The sequence below is a fragment of the Pelobates fuscus genome, chromosome 3 (assembly GCF_036172605.1).
Source record: "Pelobates fuscus isolate aPelFus1 chromosome 3, aPelFus1.pri, whole genome shotgun sequence".
In the NCBI taxonomy this organism is placed as follows: Eukaryota; Metazoa; Chordata; class Amphibia; order Anura; family Pelobatidae; genus Pelobates; species Pelobates fuscus.
In genome coordinates, this window is record NC_086319.1 from 323,717,104 (window position 1) to 323,730,448 (window position 13,345).

A 13,345-nucleotide genomic window follows, 5' to 3' on the forward strand; every position below is an offset into this window, starting at 1 on the left:
AGCCAAAGGTATGCCCATTTCAAGTCTATATCTCTTTATAGCTGGTGGCAGAGATAGATTAAGGTTGCCTAGGGCCCCATTATGGATACCAGATTTAGGAACCTCCTCCCAGAGCCCTGGTCTCTGTTTTGTGAATGTTGTGTGCCGTGGCTGAGTGTTGTAGGTGTGCGTGAGACTGAGTTTTGTGCGTGGCTGAGAGCTGTATGTGTGTGCTGGTTGAGTGTTGTATCTGGTGGATGAATTTTGTGTATTGACAAGTCTGAGTATTGTATGTGTGTGTGGAGGAGAGTCTAAGTGTGGCCAAGTGTTGTGTATGCATAGTATCTGAGTGTGTCAAGGAAGGGGAAGTTTTTCTTTAGCCTCCCACATGCTAACCTTTTGACAGCAGGGGTTGTTATGGTATTCCAGTGGATGCTATTCTTCGCAGGGTCCCTGTTGGTGCAGTGGGGCTGGAGCATTGTGGTATGCACCTCTACCGGGTGCAGGTCTTGGTGCTGTCTTGAAGACTCAGTAGGAGGGGAGGGAGCTCTTAAGGTCCTCTGAACCTGATACTTGTGCAGAACACAGAGCTCCATCGATGTAGTAAGTGAGCACAGGGGAGATCTTTTGATCTCCCTGCCAGCTCAAGAATGGTCCCCTCACATACAGAGCAGGGGCTCAAGGCTCAGTCTGCCACATATGCTACATAATGGGTTATATGGCTATTGCTGGTAGAGCATATAATTACAACTAAAATCGAGATATAAAAATATGGGTGTGAACACTAAGGAGCAAAGTAAAAGAGTAAAGTAAAAGAGTAAAAATAATCAAACGCTTTCTGGCACAAGAAATCAATGTATATACGAACCTAAAAGGTAAAAGAACTCTCTCTCTTCAAAATTAAATTATAAATATGTGTGTCATATACTGCATTACTAGCTCCATCGCACACAAACTTCTTGTACAGGTTGCTGCTGAATGTTTTGGCATCATACTTTGAGCTCCTTGACAGCTTTTGTAAGGTTGCTGTAGAAATTAGTCATGCTGTATGGGAAAAATGATTCTACCACAGATTTCGGAAGATATCCACTAAGATCTGTCTGAAAGAAGCTCAGCAGTTGGGTTTTTTCTGGCTCTCTGCAAACAATAACATAAAGGTAAATTAATTATAATAATGTATTGATATTAAATATGCACAGCAGTCAGTAATTAATGTCCCTTTCAGCAATCAATGGTTTTTGACTTGTTTCGGAATTTAGATAAGTATAATTAAAAAAACGATGACATGTTTACAGATCCAAATAACTAACGTACCTGTATACTAGATTTGCATTACTTACATTATGCTCCACTGCCTAAATACAAATAAATAAATTACTATTTAGTAGAGATACCGCCTATGAAAACATTTATGTATTTAATTATCTTTTTATTGGAATTATAAAAAAAAAACAGCTTGCAAAAGTTGCAGATCCGCTGTCTGCCTCCTTCCCAATCTCTCCATTCCATCCCAATCACAGACTTCCCAATGCAGTTCAATGAGAAGTCTTTGCAAGGCAAGTGTTCTGAGCAATTACTGACTCTTCAGGAAGTATTACTTTAGTGGATGCATGGAAAAGCCTTCCAGCTGAAGTGGTAGAGGTTAACACAGTGAGGTACAACACTGACGGAACTCTGTTTATAGTGTCACACATGGTTTTACATGCACAGACCCCTACATGGGGTCTCCAGCACAAACCAACAGGGGTTTCAATCCCAAGAAGCTTATGAAAGTATTTAGAAAATTGGGCAGACTAGATGGGCCGAATGGTTCTTATCTGCCGTCACATTCTATATTTCTCTTGAGTTTAGCTCCACTGAGCTAAGCAAACCAGGAAATTACAGGACCGATTATCTGACAGGCAGTAACTAGGTCATTTAAAAAAATTTATATTTATATTTCTGTTAAAATCTTTAGCTTCAGGTGCTTTATGTGTGTAAAGTGCTGCTTTAAGATACAAGCAGGATCATTTTTTGCAATTTTAGTCCTGGAAACCTTTATGGAAAAATTCAGGAATGTCTTCAGTTTGGGTGTGAATTCCAGAAAATGCACTTTTTTAATGCAGGGGTAGGCAACCTTTAGCATTACAGGTATTTTGAATAACATTTTCCCTTATGCTCTTCCAGCATTCAGGTTGTAAGAGCATTTTGGGAGACGTAGTTCACAATATCTGGAGTGCTGAGTATTGCCTACTCATGCTTTAGTGAATAACAATGTTTGCGTCAAATTTAGAAACTGTTGGGCCTCTTACCAGAAATGAATAATATTAAGGCAACATATAGAGAGCACAGTATGCCAATATTTGCTTTGCAGCTCCCACTTTCTTTACATTTTTAAGAGTTGATATCTAACTTCCAGAAATCGTGATGAGTGGACAGCACTTTTGTGGAAACTCAAACATTAATCGCCTTCAGTATTTAGGAAAAAAAGAACAATTGTAATACAAAATGTTGGGAAACACCATTGGATTACCCCCAAAACCAGGCTCCAAAAACCTAAAATGTAAAGCATCTTCGAAGTTGTACCTCTTAGCCTAATTCTGAATAAACATTTTGCTGTGAATTTGATTGGCACATTTTCCTGAGCATAATATGAGTCACAGTGTCGTTCTTGAGCAGAACCAGATATATTTCTCATAAAACCTTGATATAAAAATATATGGCTTAGTGAATTACTTAACCAACTGAAGGTAGAAATGCTCTGAGCCGCATTAGTAGAGATAGTTACAAATTGTATTTTCTGGCTGAGCACTGCTTCGTAAATTGCTTTGCATCTGTACATATATAGATGCACAGCAAGGCCCTTGTAATAATAAATAACAAAATGTGCCCTGTGTGTATAATTATAATTACTGCAATAGTTCTCTCTAAATCAAATTGTGGTGATAGGCAATGAATTTGCAGGCAATAAATAAGAAGTGACACACAATCCATATATTTTATTATTTTAAAATACTCTGATATGGCATTATACCTCCATATATTAATAGGCTAAAAAAAAATCTTTACATTTTATTGATCGTTTCCATTAAACGACTAAGAAAACAGCATGCAAGTAAAAGCCATTCCCTCATCAGTTATAATCACTGACTAAGCATGTGACGGTTTGAGGCATGGTGTTAAGACCATGAATGGATTGCTGAAAGACCAGAATGTGCCAAGAAATAGCTACAAATTCTTTGTAGAAAATATGATATACTTTCGTACAGCAAATACGCACACATCCGATTAAAATTTCAAATGATCTATGTATGACACTTTAATTTTAGAGGTATGAGTGAGGGTGTGAACAGGGGCAAGACTGTTCTGAGAAACTGTCTGTAACTTACTAAAACCTGACATTTAATTTAATTTAGAACAAGAATTAATTGTAATTCCCTAATCAATTCCAACCGGTATGGCAATTCTAATACTAAATTCTATTTACTAAAGCCAACTTGGCCAAATATGAACTGGCCGGATACATTGGGCGTCCGGATGGAAATCAGCACTCTTCCCTTTCGAACCCTATACAAAGTATTGGATCTGGAATACTCATATCCAGTAGGATGCATGTTTGCAAATTAACGTTTACTTGCATTATCCAATCTTATGATCATTTGCCAAGTGGCCGAAGGGAAGCCAGCAGGCAAATAGTTACAAAACTCTCAGCAGTGCCAGTATTAACAAGATAGCAACTAGCCAGCTATTTGCAAGATACCCAACAACAACAAAAATTGAAAACCCAGCATAGTAAAAAATAGATACATCTTTTTCCAGGTAGGGTTCCGTGCAGAATCAGCTTTAAAGCCTTTATGAAGGCTTTGCCAGATTTTTAATTTTCATTAGAGCACTCTGAAAGGGTAGTGGGGGGATATTTATATCCCCCCGCCTTGTTTATTTTATTAGCAGCCCCACCAGCTGCCCATGGATGGTGGCTGTGGGGGTACGAGGTTCCCTACTTGTATTATATTTAGAGCCCCCATTCTCTGGGGGATGAGGAGGATACTAGGTCGCTAGTTTTTAAAGGAACACTTTAGTCACCAAAATTACTTTAGCTAAATAAAGCAGTTTTAGTGTATAGATCATTCCCCTGCAATTTCACTGCTCAATTCACTGTCATTTAGGAGTTAAATCACTTTTTTCTGTTTATGCAGCCCTAGCCACACCTACCCTGGCTATGATTGACAGAGCCTGCATGGGAAAAAAAAAACTGGTTTCACTTTCAAACAGATGTAATTTACCTTAAATAATTGTATCTCAATCTTTAAATTTAACTTTAATCACATACAGGAGGCTCTTGCAGGGTCTAGCAAGCTATTAACATAGCAGGTGATAAGAAAATCAAAATTAAACAGAACTTGCAATAAAGAGAGCCCAAATAGGGCTCTCTTTACAGGAAGTGTTCATGGAAGGCTGTGCAAGTCACATGCAGGGAGGTGTGACTAGGGTTCATAAACAAAGGGATTTAACTCCTAAATGGCAGAGGATTGAGCAGTGAGGCTGCAGGGGCATGTTCTATACACCAAAACTGCTTCATTAAGCTAAAGTTGTTCAGGTGACTATAGTGTCCCTTTATTGCTTAGAAGATATGCCCATTAACATGGAATGGAAAGTGAGGGTATAAGGAAGGCCTACAGCCTCCCTTATACTAATATGAAGTATTGTTTACCCCGTAGGATGTTTTAATGTAGTTTATTTTTTTATTTTTTCCTTTTCAAATGTGGTGGCTGGCTAGCAAGCGAAGGGCAGCAGCCACATGTGTAACCCTCATGCCAGCAAGGGTTATTTAAATATTTGCCAACTGGCTGTTAGCACTGCCAGTAGTCAAACAGTTTGCATTTGTAAAATGTGGGCCCAGATTTGAAGTATCCAGAATTTCTGATGTCTGTCAGTGTTTGGTCCAGCTGGAATCCAGACCATATGCAGCCTATAATCAGAGTCTTATCTGCAAAATATGGACATTGTGAACTATCTTTTTAGATTTTGCATTCCGACTGGCCCCATACAGCACTGGATGGTTTTGCCCTGTTGAGTACAGGGCCAGTCCTGTGTTTCTTATTTACACAGACTAGTTTCCAAAAATATCTAAAACATTATTGCCAATATTGTTGCTCTGGAGCTCTGTTATACACTCAAACACAGAGAATAAGAGGGACAGAGGTATTTGAGCCCAAAATAGACACTGTCCTTTCTAAATGGGGACACTTGGGATGTATGAAATATAGGCGCATCAGGTTAGTCACTTAGTGTCACTTGTTTTTCCCTTTTAGAAAAAAAATACAATTTAAATGTATTATTAAAGAGATATTATAGACACCCAGACGACTTCAGCTCATTGAAGTGGTCTGTGTGCTGTGTCCCAGGCCTCTTAACCCAGCAATGGTAAATATTGCAGATTTCCAGGTGGTGAAGCAACTTTTGGTTGCCTAAGTGAAGCTGGACATCCTTAACTGATGCTGGACGTCACCCAAAACCCCATAGGAAATCATTATACAATGCTCGCGTGCTCGCGCACATGCTCATTAGAACACTCCCGCAGGCTGACGGCAGAGCCTGTACCAGCGCAGAGGGACATCAGAGCTTGAATCAGGTAAGTGATAAAGGGGTTTTTAACATCAGCACCACGGGGGAGAGGTGGTGCGAGGGAGAGGGCACTATATGGAGTTATAGTGCTAGGAAAACAACTTAGTTTTCCTAGCACTATAGTTTCCCTTTAATAAAATGGCTTTTACATTTGTGCAGGTGACATTCGGTGTTCTGCTTTTCTACTGATTTTTCTTCCATGGGCTTCACTTTGAAATAATATTTTGCTGAATTTTTCAACGTGTATCTTTGTGTGTGAGCTGTCAATATAAAATAATAAACTACGAGTATGCACTTGTTACTGATCTCTTACAATATAGCGCCCCAAAAACAATGCATTGTGGGTGGACATTTACAGAATACTTGTCAGGAAGAAAGAAAATTGCAATTAAAAAAAATAGAATTTCAGCTTGGTATTTCCAGAGAAGTGACAGTTCCCTGTTGGTACACTCCAGTAAATGCTATTGCCGTATTTAATGCTGTGAATAACAGATAGGTTAAAAACTTACCTCCACTGCACTTCCACATTGCGACAACTTTGAAATCCCATGATGCCTTGACTTTGTGCATGTGGGCTTGGCATCTTATAGAGAAATGTCGTACATTGGCATGCATGCTTGTCATTTTTTTGTCCATCAGTGCAGTACACAATGCCATAGTAGTCTATGGCATTATATGAGGTTACTAATCTACATGCTTTTCCTGACAAAGCATGCAAATAAAAATAAAAAGGCTATGATTAATTAAACAAAGATAGCTAGCTTTTAGTTATCTATTAGGTTGTGCAAGAACTGGAGAAGGTGACAGTTCCTCTCTAAATGAGTGATTTTATATATCTATATACAGTTATATGAGTGGTTGTGTCTCTGTGTGCCAGTTGTGTGTCAGTATGCAGCAATATGTCTCTATGCAGTCATATAATGTGCTGTGTGTCTGTATGCAGTTATATGAGAGAGGTTGTGTTTCCGGGTCTGTATGCAGTTATATTCAAGTGAGGCTGTGTGCCTATGGATAAAATCCAAACCTATACAGTCATTCTGGGAAATTTCCCGGTGGGCCGGCACACTTTGGGGGCGCTGCGCGGCCACCTAGTGCGCACCAGCCCGCGGGCCGCACAGTACAATTAGTAACTGGAGACACGCTCCCCTCCTGCCGGTAACAGAATGTAGCGTGGCCGAGCAGGCAGACCGTGGGTAGAGGAGTTTCTGTTCCCCTACCCGGTCTGACAGGAAGTGTTCACACAGAGCACAAAACTGCTCCTGTCAGACAGGGTACAGTGAGCAGGAGCTCCTCCACTGCGGTCTGCCTGCTCGGCCACGCTACAGCAAGGTACAGGGAGAGCTGGGGGGGGGGGGACTAATGGGACACATGAGGGCTGGGGGGGAACAATGGGACACATGGGGCTGGGGGGGAACTAATGGGACACATGGAGGCTGGGGGGGATGACTAATGACACACATGGGAGTTTAGGGGGGGATATAGGGACACATAAAGGGCTGGGAGGGGGTATAGGGACACATGAAGGGCTGAGAGTGGGGTATAGGGGCACATAAAGGACTGGGAGGGAGGTATAGGGACACATTAAGGGCTGGTAGGGGGGTATAGGAATGCATGGAGGGCTGGGAGGGGCTTTAAGGACATATGAAGGGAATGAGGGAGATAATAAGGAGGTCTTGGGGGTAGTGAGACACATGGAGGGCTGTGGGGAATGGATTGAGAAACATGAAGGGATGGGGGTAATGATACACATGTAAGACTGGAGGGGGTGAAATTAGACACATGGAGGGGCAGGGGAGTAAAAAGACACACGGAGAGGCTGGGGAGAAAAAAAAGTCACAGAGGGGTCTGGGGAGAGAGAGACAGAGGGGCTGGGAAAGGGGAACAGGAGACACACATAGTGGCTGGGGAAGGAGAGAATGAGACACACAGAGGATCTGTGGGGAAAGAGACACACAGAAGTCCTGTGGCCTGGGAAAGAGACTAACAGAAGGGCTGGGTAAGTTGAGAAAGAGACAAAGGGGCTGGGGCTATGAGACACATGAAAGGGGCTCGGGGGAGAAAGACACAAACAAAATGTATCTTTATTTGTGTCTCCTGCTCTCCCTGCAATTTAGAGTTGACCGGTGAGAGAAAGACTTTCATATTAAAGGGACACTATAGTTGTCAGAACTTCTACAGTTTAATGAAGTGGTTCTGGTGTCAATAGCCTGTCCCTGTATGCTGAGCACTGTAAATGCTACCTTTTCATAGAAAAGGCAGTGTTTACATTGCTGCCTAAGAACATCTCTAGTGACAGTCACTCAGACGGCCACTAGAGCTGCTTCCTAGTCCAGTGTGCAGCACCTATGTTGAGTATCTCCACGCTCTGCATGGAGAAGCTAAACGCTTCCTCTATGAGGAGATGCTGATTGGTGCGATGAAGCGCCGCGTTTTGCCACACATGCGCAATAGCCTCCCAATGCTTTCCTATGGGAATTAAATTGGCGTTGACTGAGATCATCCAGTTGTCAGCCAAAGTGAAGAGCACACTCTTGTTACTTCAAAATAAGCAAGTTTATTTTTAAGCCCTATGAGTGCTTTCTTTCACGTTTGAGTGATAGTTTTTAGTTTCACTATGCTGCCGCGATGCATTATGGGGCTAGTATAGAATTTTTTTTCCAGGGCTGCTTTTTATTCCCAATCTGGCCCTGTATACAGTTAAACACAGTCTAGACACATAGAAGAGACCATGTTAAAGCACAGACACTTTCTCTCTCTCTTAGATATGCCAGGCGGCTGCACACTGATTACGTTTTATCCCTGGGTCGGAGCTGAATTGGCAAAGGTTATATGTTTCTTACTATTGATGTTAATATGAAAGGAAAAATCAACAAACATTCCATGTCTACAAACTGGCCTTGTACTTATACAATGACAAGGTCAAGTCAGACTGCGTTAGGGTTTCCGAGTAACACTTGTTTCATTGTGTGGTCGTCACGAATGTAAAACTGTTGGTGAACTATTATTATTATTATTACTTTTACTATTATTATTGCCATTTATATAGCGCCAACAGATTCCGTAGCGCTTTAAAAGTGTGACATTGTATTTAAAGAATGGAAAACACTTCCAGGTAGCGCCTCCTGTTCCACTTCCAGGTAGCGCCTCTTTACACATTGCTTTTTGCTGTACCAGGAGTCTATTTGGGGTTTATTCTTTAAGCAGTGTCACCACAAATTCATAATTAAATAGCAAAATGTAGTCAAATCGGTTAACTAGGAATAATAATAATAAAAAAAAAAATGGCTAACATGAGAAACTGCAAGAATGATAACTTTCCATTAGCTCTTTAAAATTCAGATCTAGAATCAGATCTAAAATCTAGAATGGTTTACTCTGCATTTGTAACTTGCCATAATTAATAAACACAAACCTATAACTGCAAATGCCCACCACTACCTTAATCTCATGTGCAAGAATGTCATATGGTATGTAATGGGTACATACAACTGATTCTTTACAGCTTCCCTCATCCCCTGGGGCTGTGGGATAGAGGGTGTTAGTAAAAATGATTTCCCTTTCCCATACTCATAGTCATTGTCTGAGGTTTTAGCCTTTAACTCAGTAGTTCCCAAACTTTTTAGGTTCAAGGTGCCCTTAACGTTTCAGTATTTTTCCAAGGCACCCCGAGTCAAAATTTCTAAGTTGCATTCCTGTACAGCACTGCAGCATTTACTGGCGCTATAGTGTAATGTACAGTGTTGGTGTTTGAAGGGGTGCTTGTATACATTTATTGTGTTTTAATACAAGGGTGTGTTTGTATGTAATGTTTGCGTTTGATTGCAGAGGTGTGTCTGAATGTAATGTTCAATTTTAAATGCGAATATACATTTGTGTTATGTATTTTTTTTTTGAGTGAAGGGGTGTGTTTGTATATTTTTTTTTAGTTTGAATGCAGGGGTGTGTGTATGTAATATCTGAGTTAGATTGCAGGAGTGTGCTTGTATGTTGTGCTGGTGTTTGACTGCTTGGATGTATGCACATACACTACTACATACATACATACTTACACAGATATTCATGCACATTAACACACAGATGCATGTAAATACACTGACACATACACACAAATTCATATAAACACCGACACATATAGATACACACATAGAAACAGGCACATAGATACACACCAACATATACACACATGCACCCTGACACACACAAACATTGATACATGCCCACACCATGACACCGATACACACACTGACATAAAAACACACGCCCTGACACACAGACGCACATACACAGATGTGTGTGCAGACACAGAAGCACACTGATATATATATACACACACACACTCACAAACACCCTGACACACACACACTCATACTCACTCACACACATACTCATACACACTCATACACATAAACACACACACACACTCATACTCACATACACACACACACACGCATACTCACACACACACACACTCATACTTACACACATACAAGTGACTTATTTTCAATATATCAAGCCACCCTCCAGTTAGCTTACGTTATGTGCCAGGAGGGTGGCTTGGAGTCCTGCTGCTGATGGGAGTGAGGGGTCTCGAGCTTATTGTGCTCCTCTCACTCCAGCACTGCCTCCCTGCAGGATGCTGGGAGGAAGTGACAGGCCCCTTATAGGGGAAAGAGGTGTTTGCATTTTTTGTCCTAGCTTGTTGCAAAATTGTGCTTCAAACTGGGGTTTTTTGTTTTTTTTTCCTTTTGGATCAACAGCAAATAACAGGTGTGAGGAAGGCTGAACTTGATGGACGCAAGTCTCTTTTCAGCTATCTAACTATGTAACTATGTAACTATGTAATATATGCAGTAAATGGACCCTGAGGCATGTGTGACTGCAACAGTTTTTTCTCAAGTTTTGGTTAAAGGACAATTGTCACCTCAAATTTTAATATAATAAACCCTTCATCAAATTGTGAAAGGAAATAGATTTTATTAAATGAAGTATATGTAAAAATAAAAAAAAAAGAGAAAAAACATATCCTTACTTTTAGTATATGAAAGGATCCTTCAGCCATATACATACACCTTGGGTCAGACAGTGTTTGAAAACAATGTCTAATGCCTTGTTTGCCTCGTGTCTTAGGGGGCCCAAGAGCTGGCCGGCTGGCCACCGTAGAACTCTGCCGAGGTGTTAAACTAGTAATATTCTAGCCGGGCAGCGAGGAGAGCTGTCCTCTGCTCTTCTTGCTCCCTCATGCGCCCTTCTGTGATGCCGGGAGCCGAAATATGACTTCATGCCGGAACTGGCATCAGTAGGCGGTGCGCGAGGGAGTTGAGCAAGAAGAGCTCAGTTTCCTCGCCGCCTCCATTGAGCACCAGCAGAGCCAGCCACTCCAGCAGCAACATCAGAGCCAGCAGCCCCAGCCCAGCCAACAAAGAGCCCGCCCAGGCATCCCAGCAGCTCTCTCAAAGGTATGGAGGCTGGGTGGATTTAAATTAAAAAATATTAATATGTGGTGAGTGTATGAAAAAATTTGTGTGTGTGTGTACGTGTGTGCCTGTCAGTGAGTGTGTGTTTGTCAGTGAATGTGTGTGTGTGTGTCTGTCATTGTGAGTGTGTGTGTCTGTCAGTAAGTGTGTGTGTCTGTCATTGTGAGTGTGTGTCTGTCAGTGAGTATGTGTCAGTGTGTGTCTGTCAGTGTATGTGTATCTAAGAGTGTGCGTCTGTCAGTGAGTGAGTGTGTCAGTGTGTGAATGTGTGTGTCTGTCAGAGTGTCTGTGAGTGAGTGCATGTAGCTATTAGTGTGTGTCTGTGAGTGAGTGAGTGAATGTGTGTGTCTGTCAGAGTGTATCAAGTCAGTGAGGATGTGTGTGTCTGCGAGTGTGTGTCAGTGTGTGTCTGTCAGTGTATGTGTATCTAAGAGTGTGCGTCTGTCAGTGAGTGAGTGTGTCAGTGTGTGTCGATCAGTGAAAGTGTGTGTTGGTTAAACAGTGTGTGTGCCAATGACTGTATGTGTGTACTAATGACTGTATTTGTCATTGAGTGTATGTCAGTGCATGTATCAATGAGGCGTGTGTCTGTCAGTCAAAAAAGTGGCCCTGACACAACATGTTGGGGCAAATTTAGATTAGGGGGGTGCCCAAATTTAGTTGTGCGTAGGGCAGCACAATTCCAAAATACATTACTGGGTAAAGGTGGAATCTCTCTGTTGCTGTTGACAAACTTTCTTTGCTCTGCTGTAAAGCTACAGAAGTTTGAAGGTGGATATATTTGTATTTTATGTTTGCGCATCATTTTATTAATATATTATTGTAGATACTGCATTAAAAAACATGGGGTTATTTTTTTAACAATAGATTTTCTTTGCCATACTTACAGTCTAGTTTACCAATACTATACAAAAGGAAGAGACTGTCTGGACTCCTTCAGAGAATAATTGAGTGGGTGAGGAGATTTGTACTCCTGAAAAATAAACCTATACTGTCCTTGAGCTGCACTTTTTGATACAAAATATTGTACTGGGTAATGTTGACTGATTAATCATTAAAAATAAAAATCAATTCATGATATGATTTCCCTGATAAGTTCAGTCACATCTTACCATGTGTCTCAAATTTAAAGGTTATAGTTAAAGGAACACTATAGTCACCTAAATTACTTTAGCTAAATAAAGCAGTTTTAGTGTATAGATCATTCCCCTGCAATTTCACTGCTCAATTCACTGTCATTTAGGAGTTAAATCACTTTGTTTCTGTTTATGCAGCCCTAGCCACACCTCCCCTGGCTATGATTGACAGAGCCTGCATGAAAATAAAAAAATGGTTTCACTCTTAAACAGATGTAATTTACCTTAAATAATTGTATCTCAATCTCTAAATTGAACTTTAATCACATACAGGAGGCTCGTGCAGAGTCTAGCAAGCTATTAACATAGCAGGGGATAAGAAAATCTTAATTAAACAGAACTTGCAATAAAGAAAGCCTAAATAGGGCTCTCTTTACAGGAAGTGTTTATGGAAGGCTGTGCAAGTCACATGCAGGAAGGTGTGACTAGGGTTCATAAACAAAGGGCTTTAACTCCTAAATAGCAGAGGGTTGAGCGGTGAGGCTGCAGGGGCATGTTCTATACACCAAAACTGCTTCATTAAGCTAAAGTTGTTCAGGTGACTATAGTGTCCCTTTAAGCATGATAAGTTTAATTCCCACAAAAGGTGCAGTTCTATCAACATGTTCTACTACATACTTGTCATTTATCTTGTTTTGTGTACCTATGTTGACATGCCAAAAAGAGCTTGCAAACTAATCTCTGCACGAAAAAAAAAGAATACAAAAAAAAATAAAAAAAAAATTAATATGTACAGGGACACAAATGTTATCCCACCAAATATGACAAAAACCCTTTCAGGATTGAAAAGTTGCGGTGTCTCACTTGTCCCAATAAAAACATTTGAAGATACTTGGAGTGCTTGGATCCTCTTTCTACTACTGATATCTACTCCATGGGGCTGTCCTGGCCCTTGGTCCAGTTTAGCACCCGGATCTTCACGTGATTGGAGTGTGGTTCGTTTTTTCTCTTTTTGCAAATATACCTCTACTGTCCTTGAGCTGCAATTTTTGAGTTCTGGCTGAGGAGGGGGGGATTTCTGGCTGAGGATGGAGCATCATGCCTTAGATTGGGAACCCTGATTTGCTGGATTTTGAGTAGCCGGTCTGGCTGGGGATGAGGGAGTGTGCTTTGCTAGATTTGGGGAGCCTGCCTGGCTGGGGATGGGGGACC

General features: G+C 41.0%; 1 protein-coding gene across 1 annotated transcript in view; it reads right to left on the reverse strand.

Annotated features, from left to right (window-relative positions):
- Positions 1 to 675: 675 nt before the first annotated feature.
- STARD5 (StAR related lipid transfer domain containing 5) overlaps positions 676 to 13,345 on the reverse strand; it is a 37,883-nt gene continuing 25,213 nt past the window's right edge. Inside the window, exon 6 of the mRNA XM_063445662.1 lies at positions 676 to 1,116. Coding sequence (XP_063301732.1) covers positions 969 to 1,116 — 148 coding nt within the window. The 3' untranslated portion in view covers positions 676 to 968. The remainder of the gene's footprint in view (positions 1,117 to 13,345) is intronic.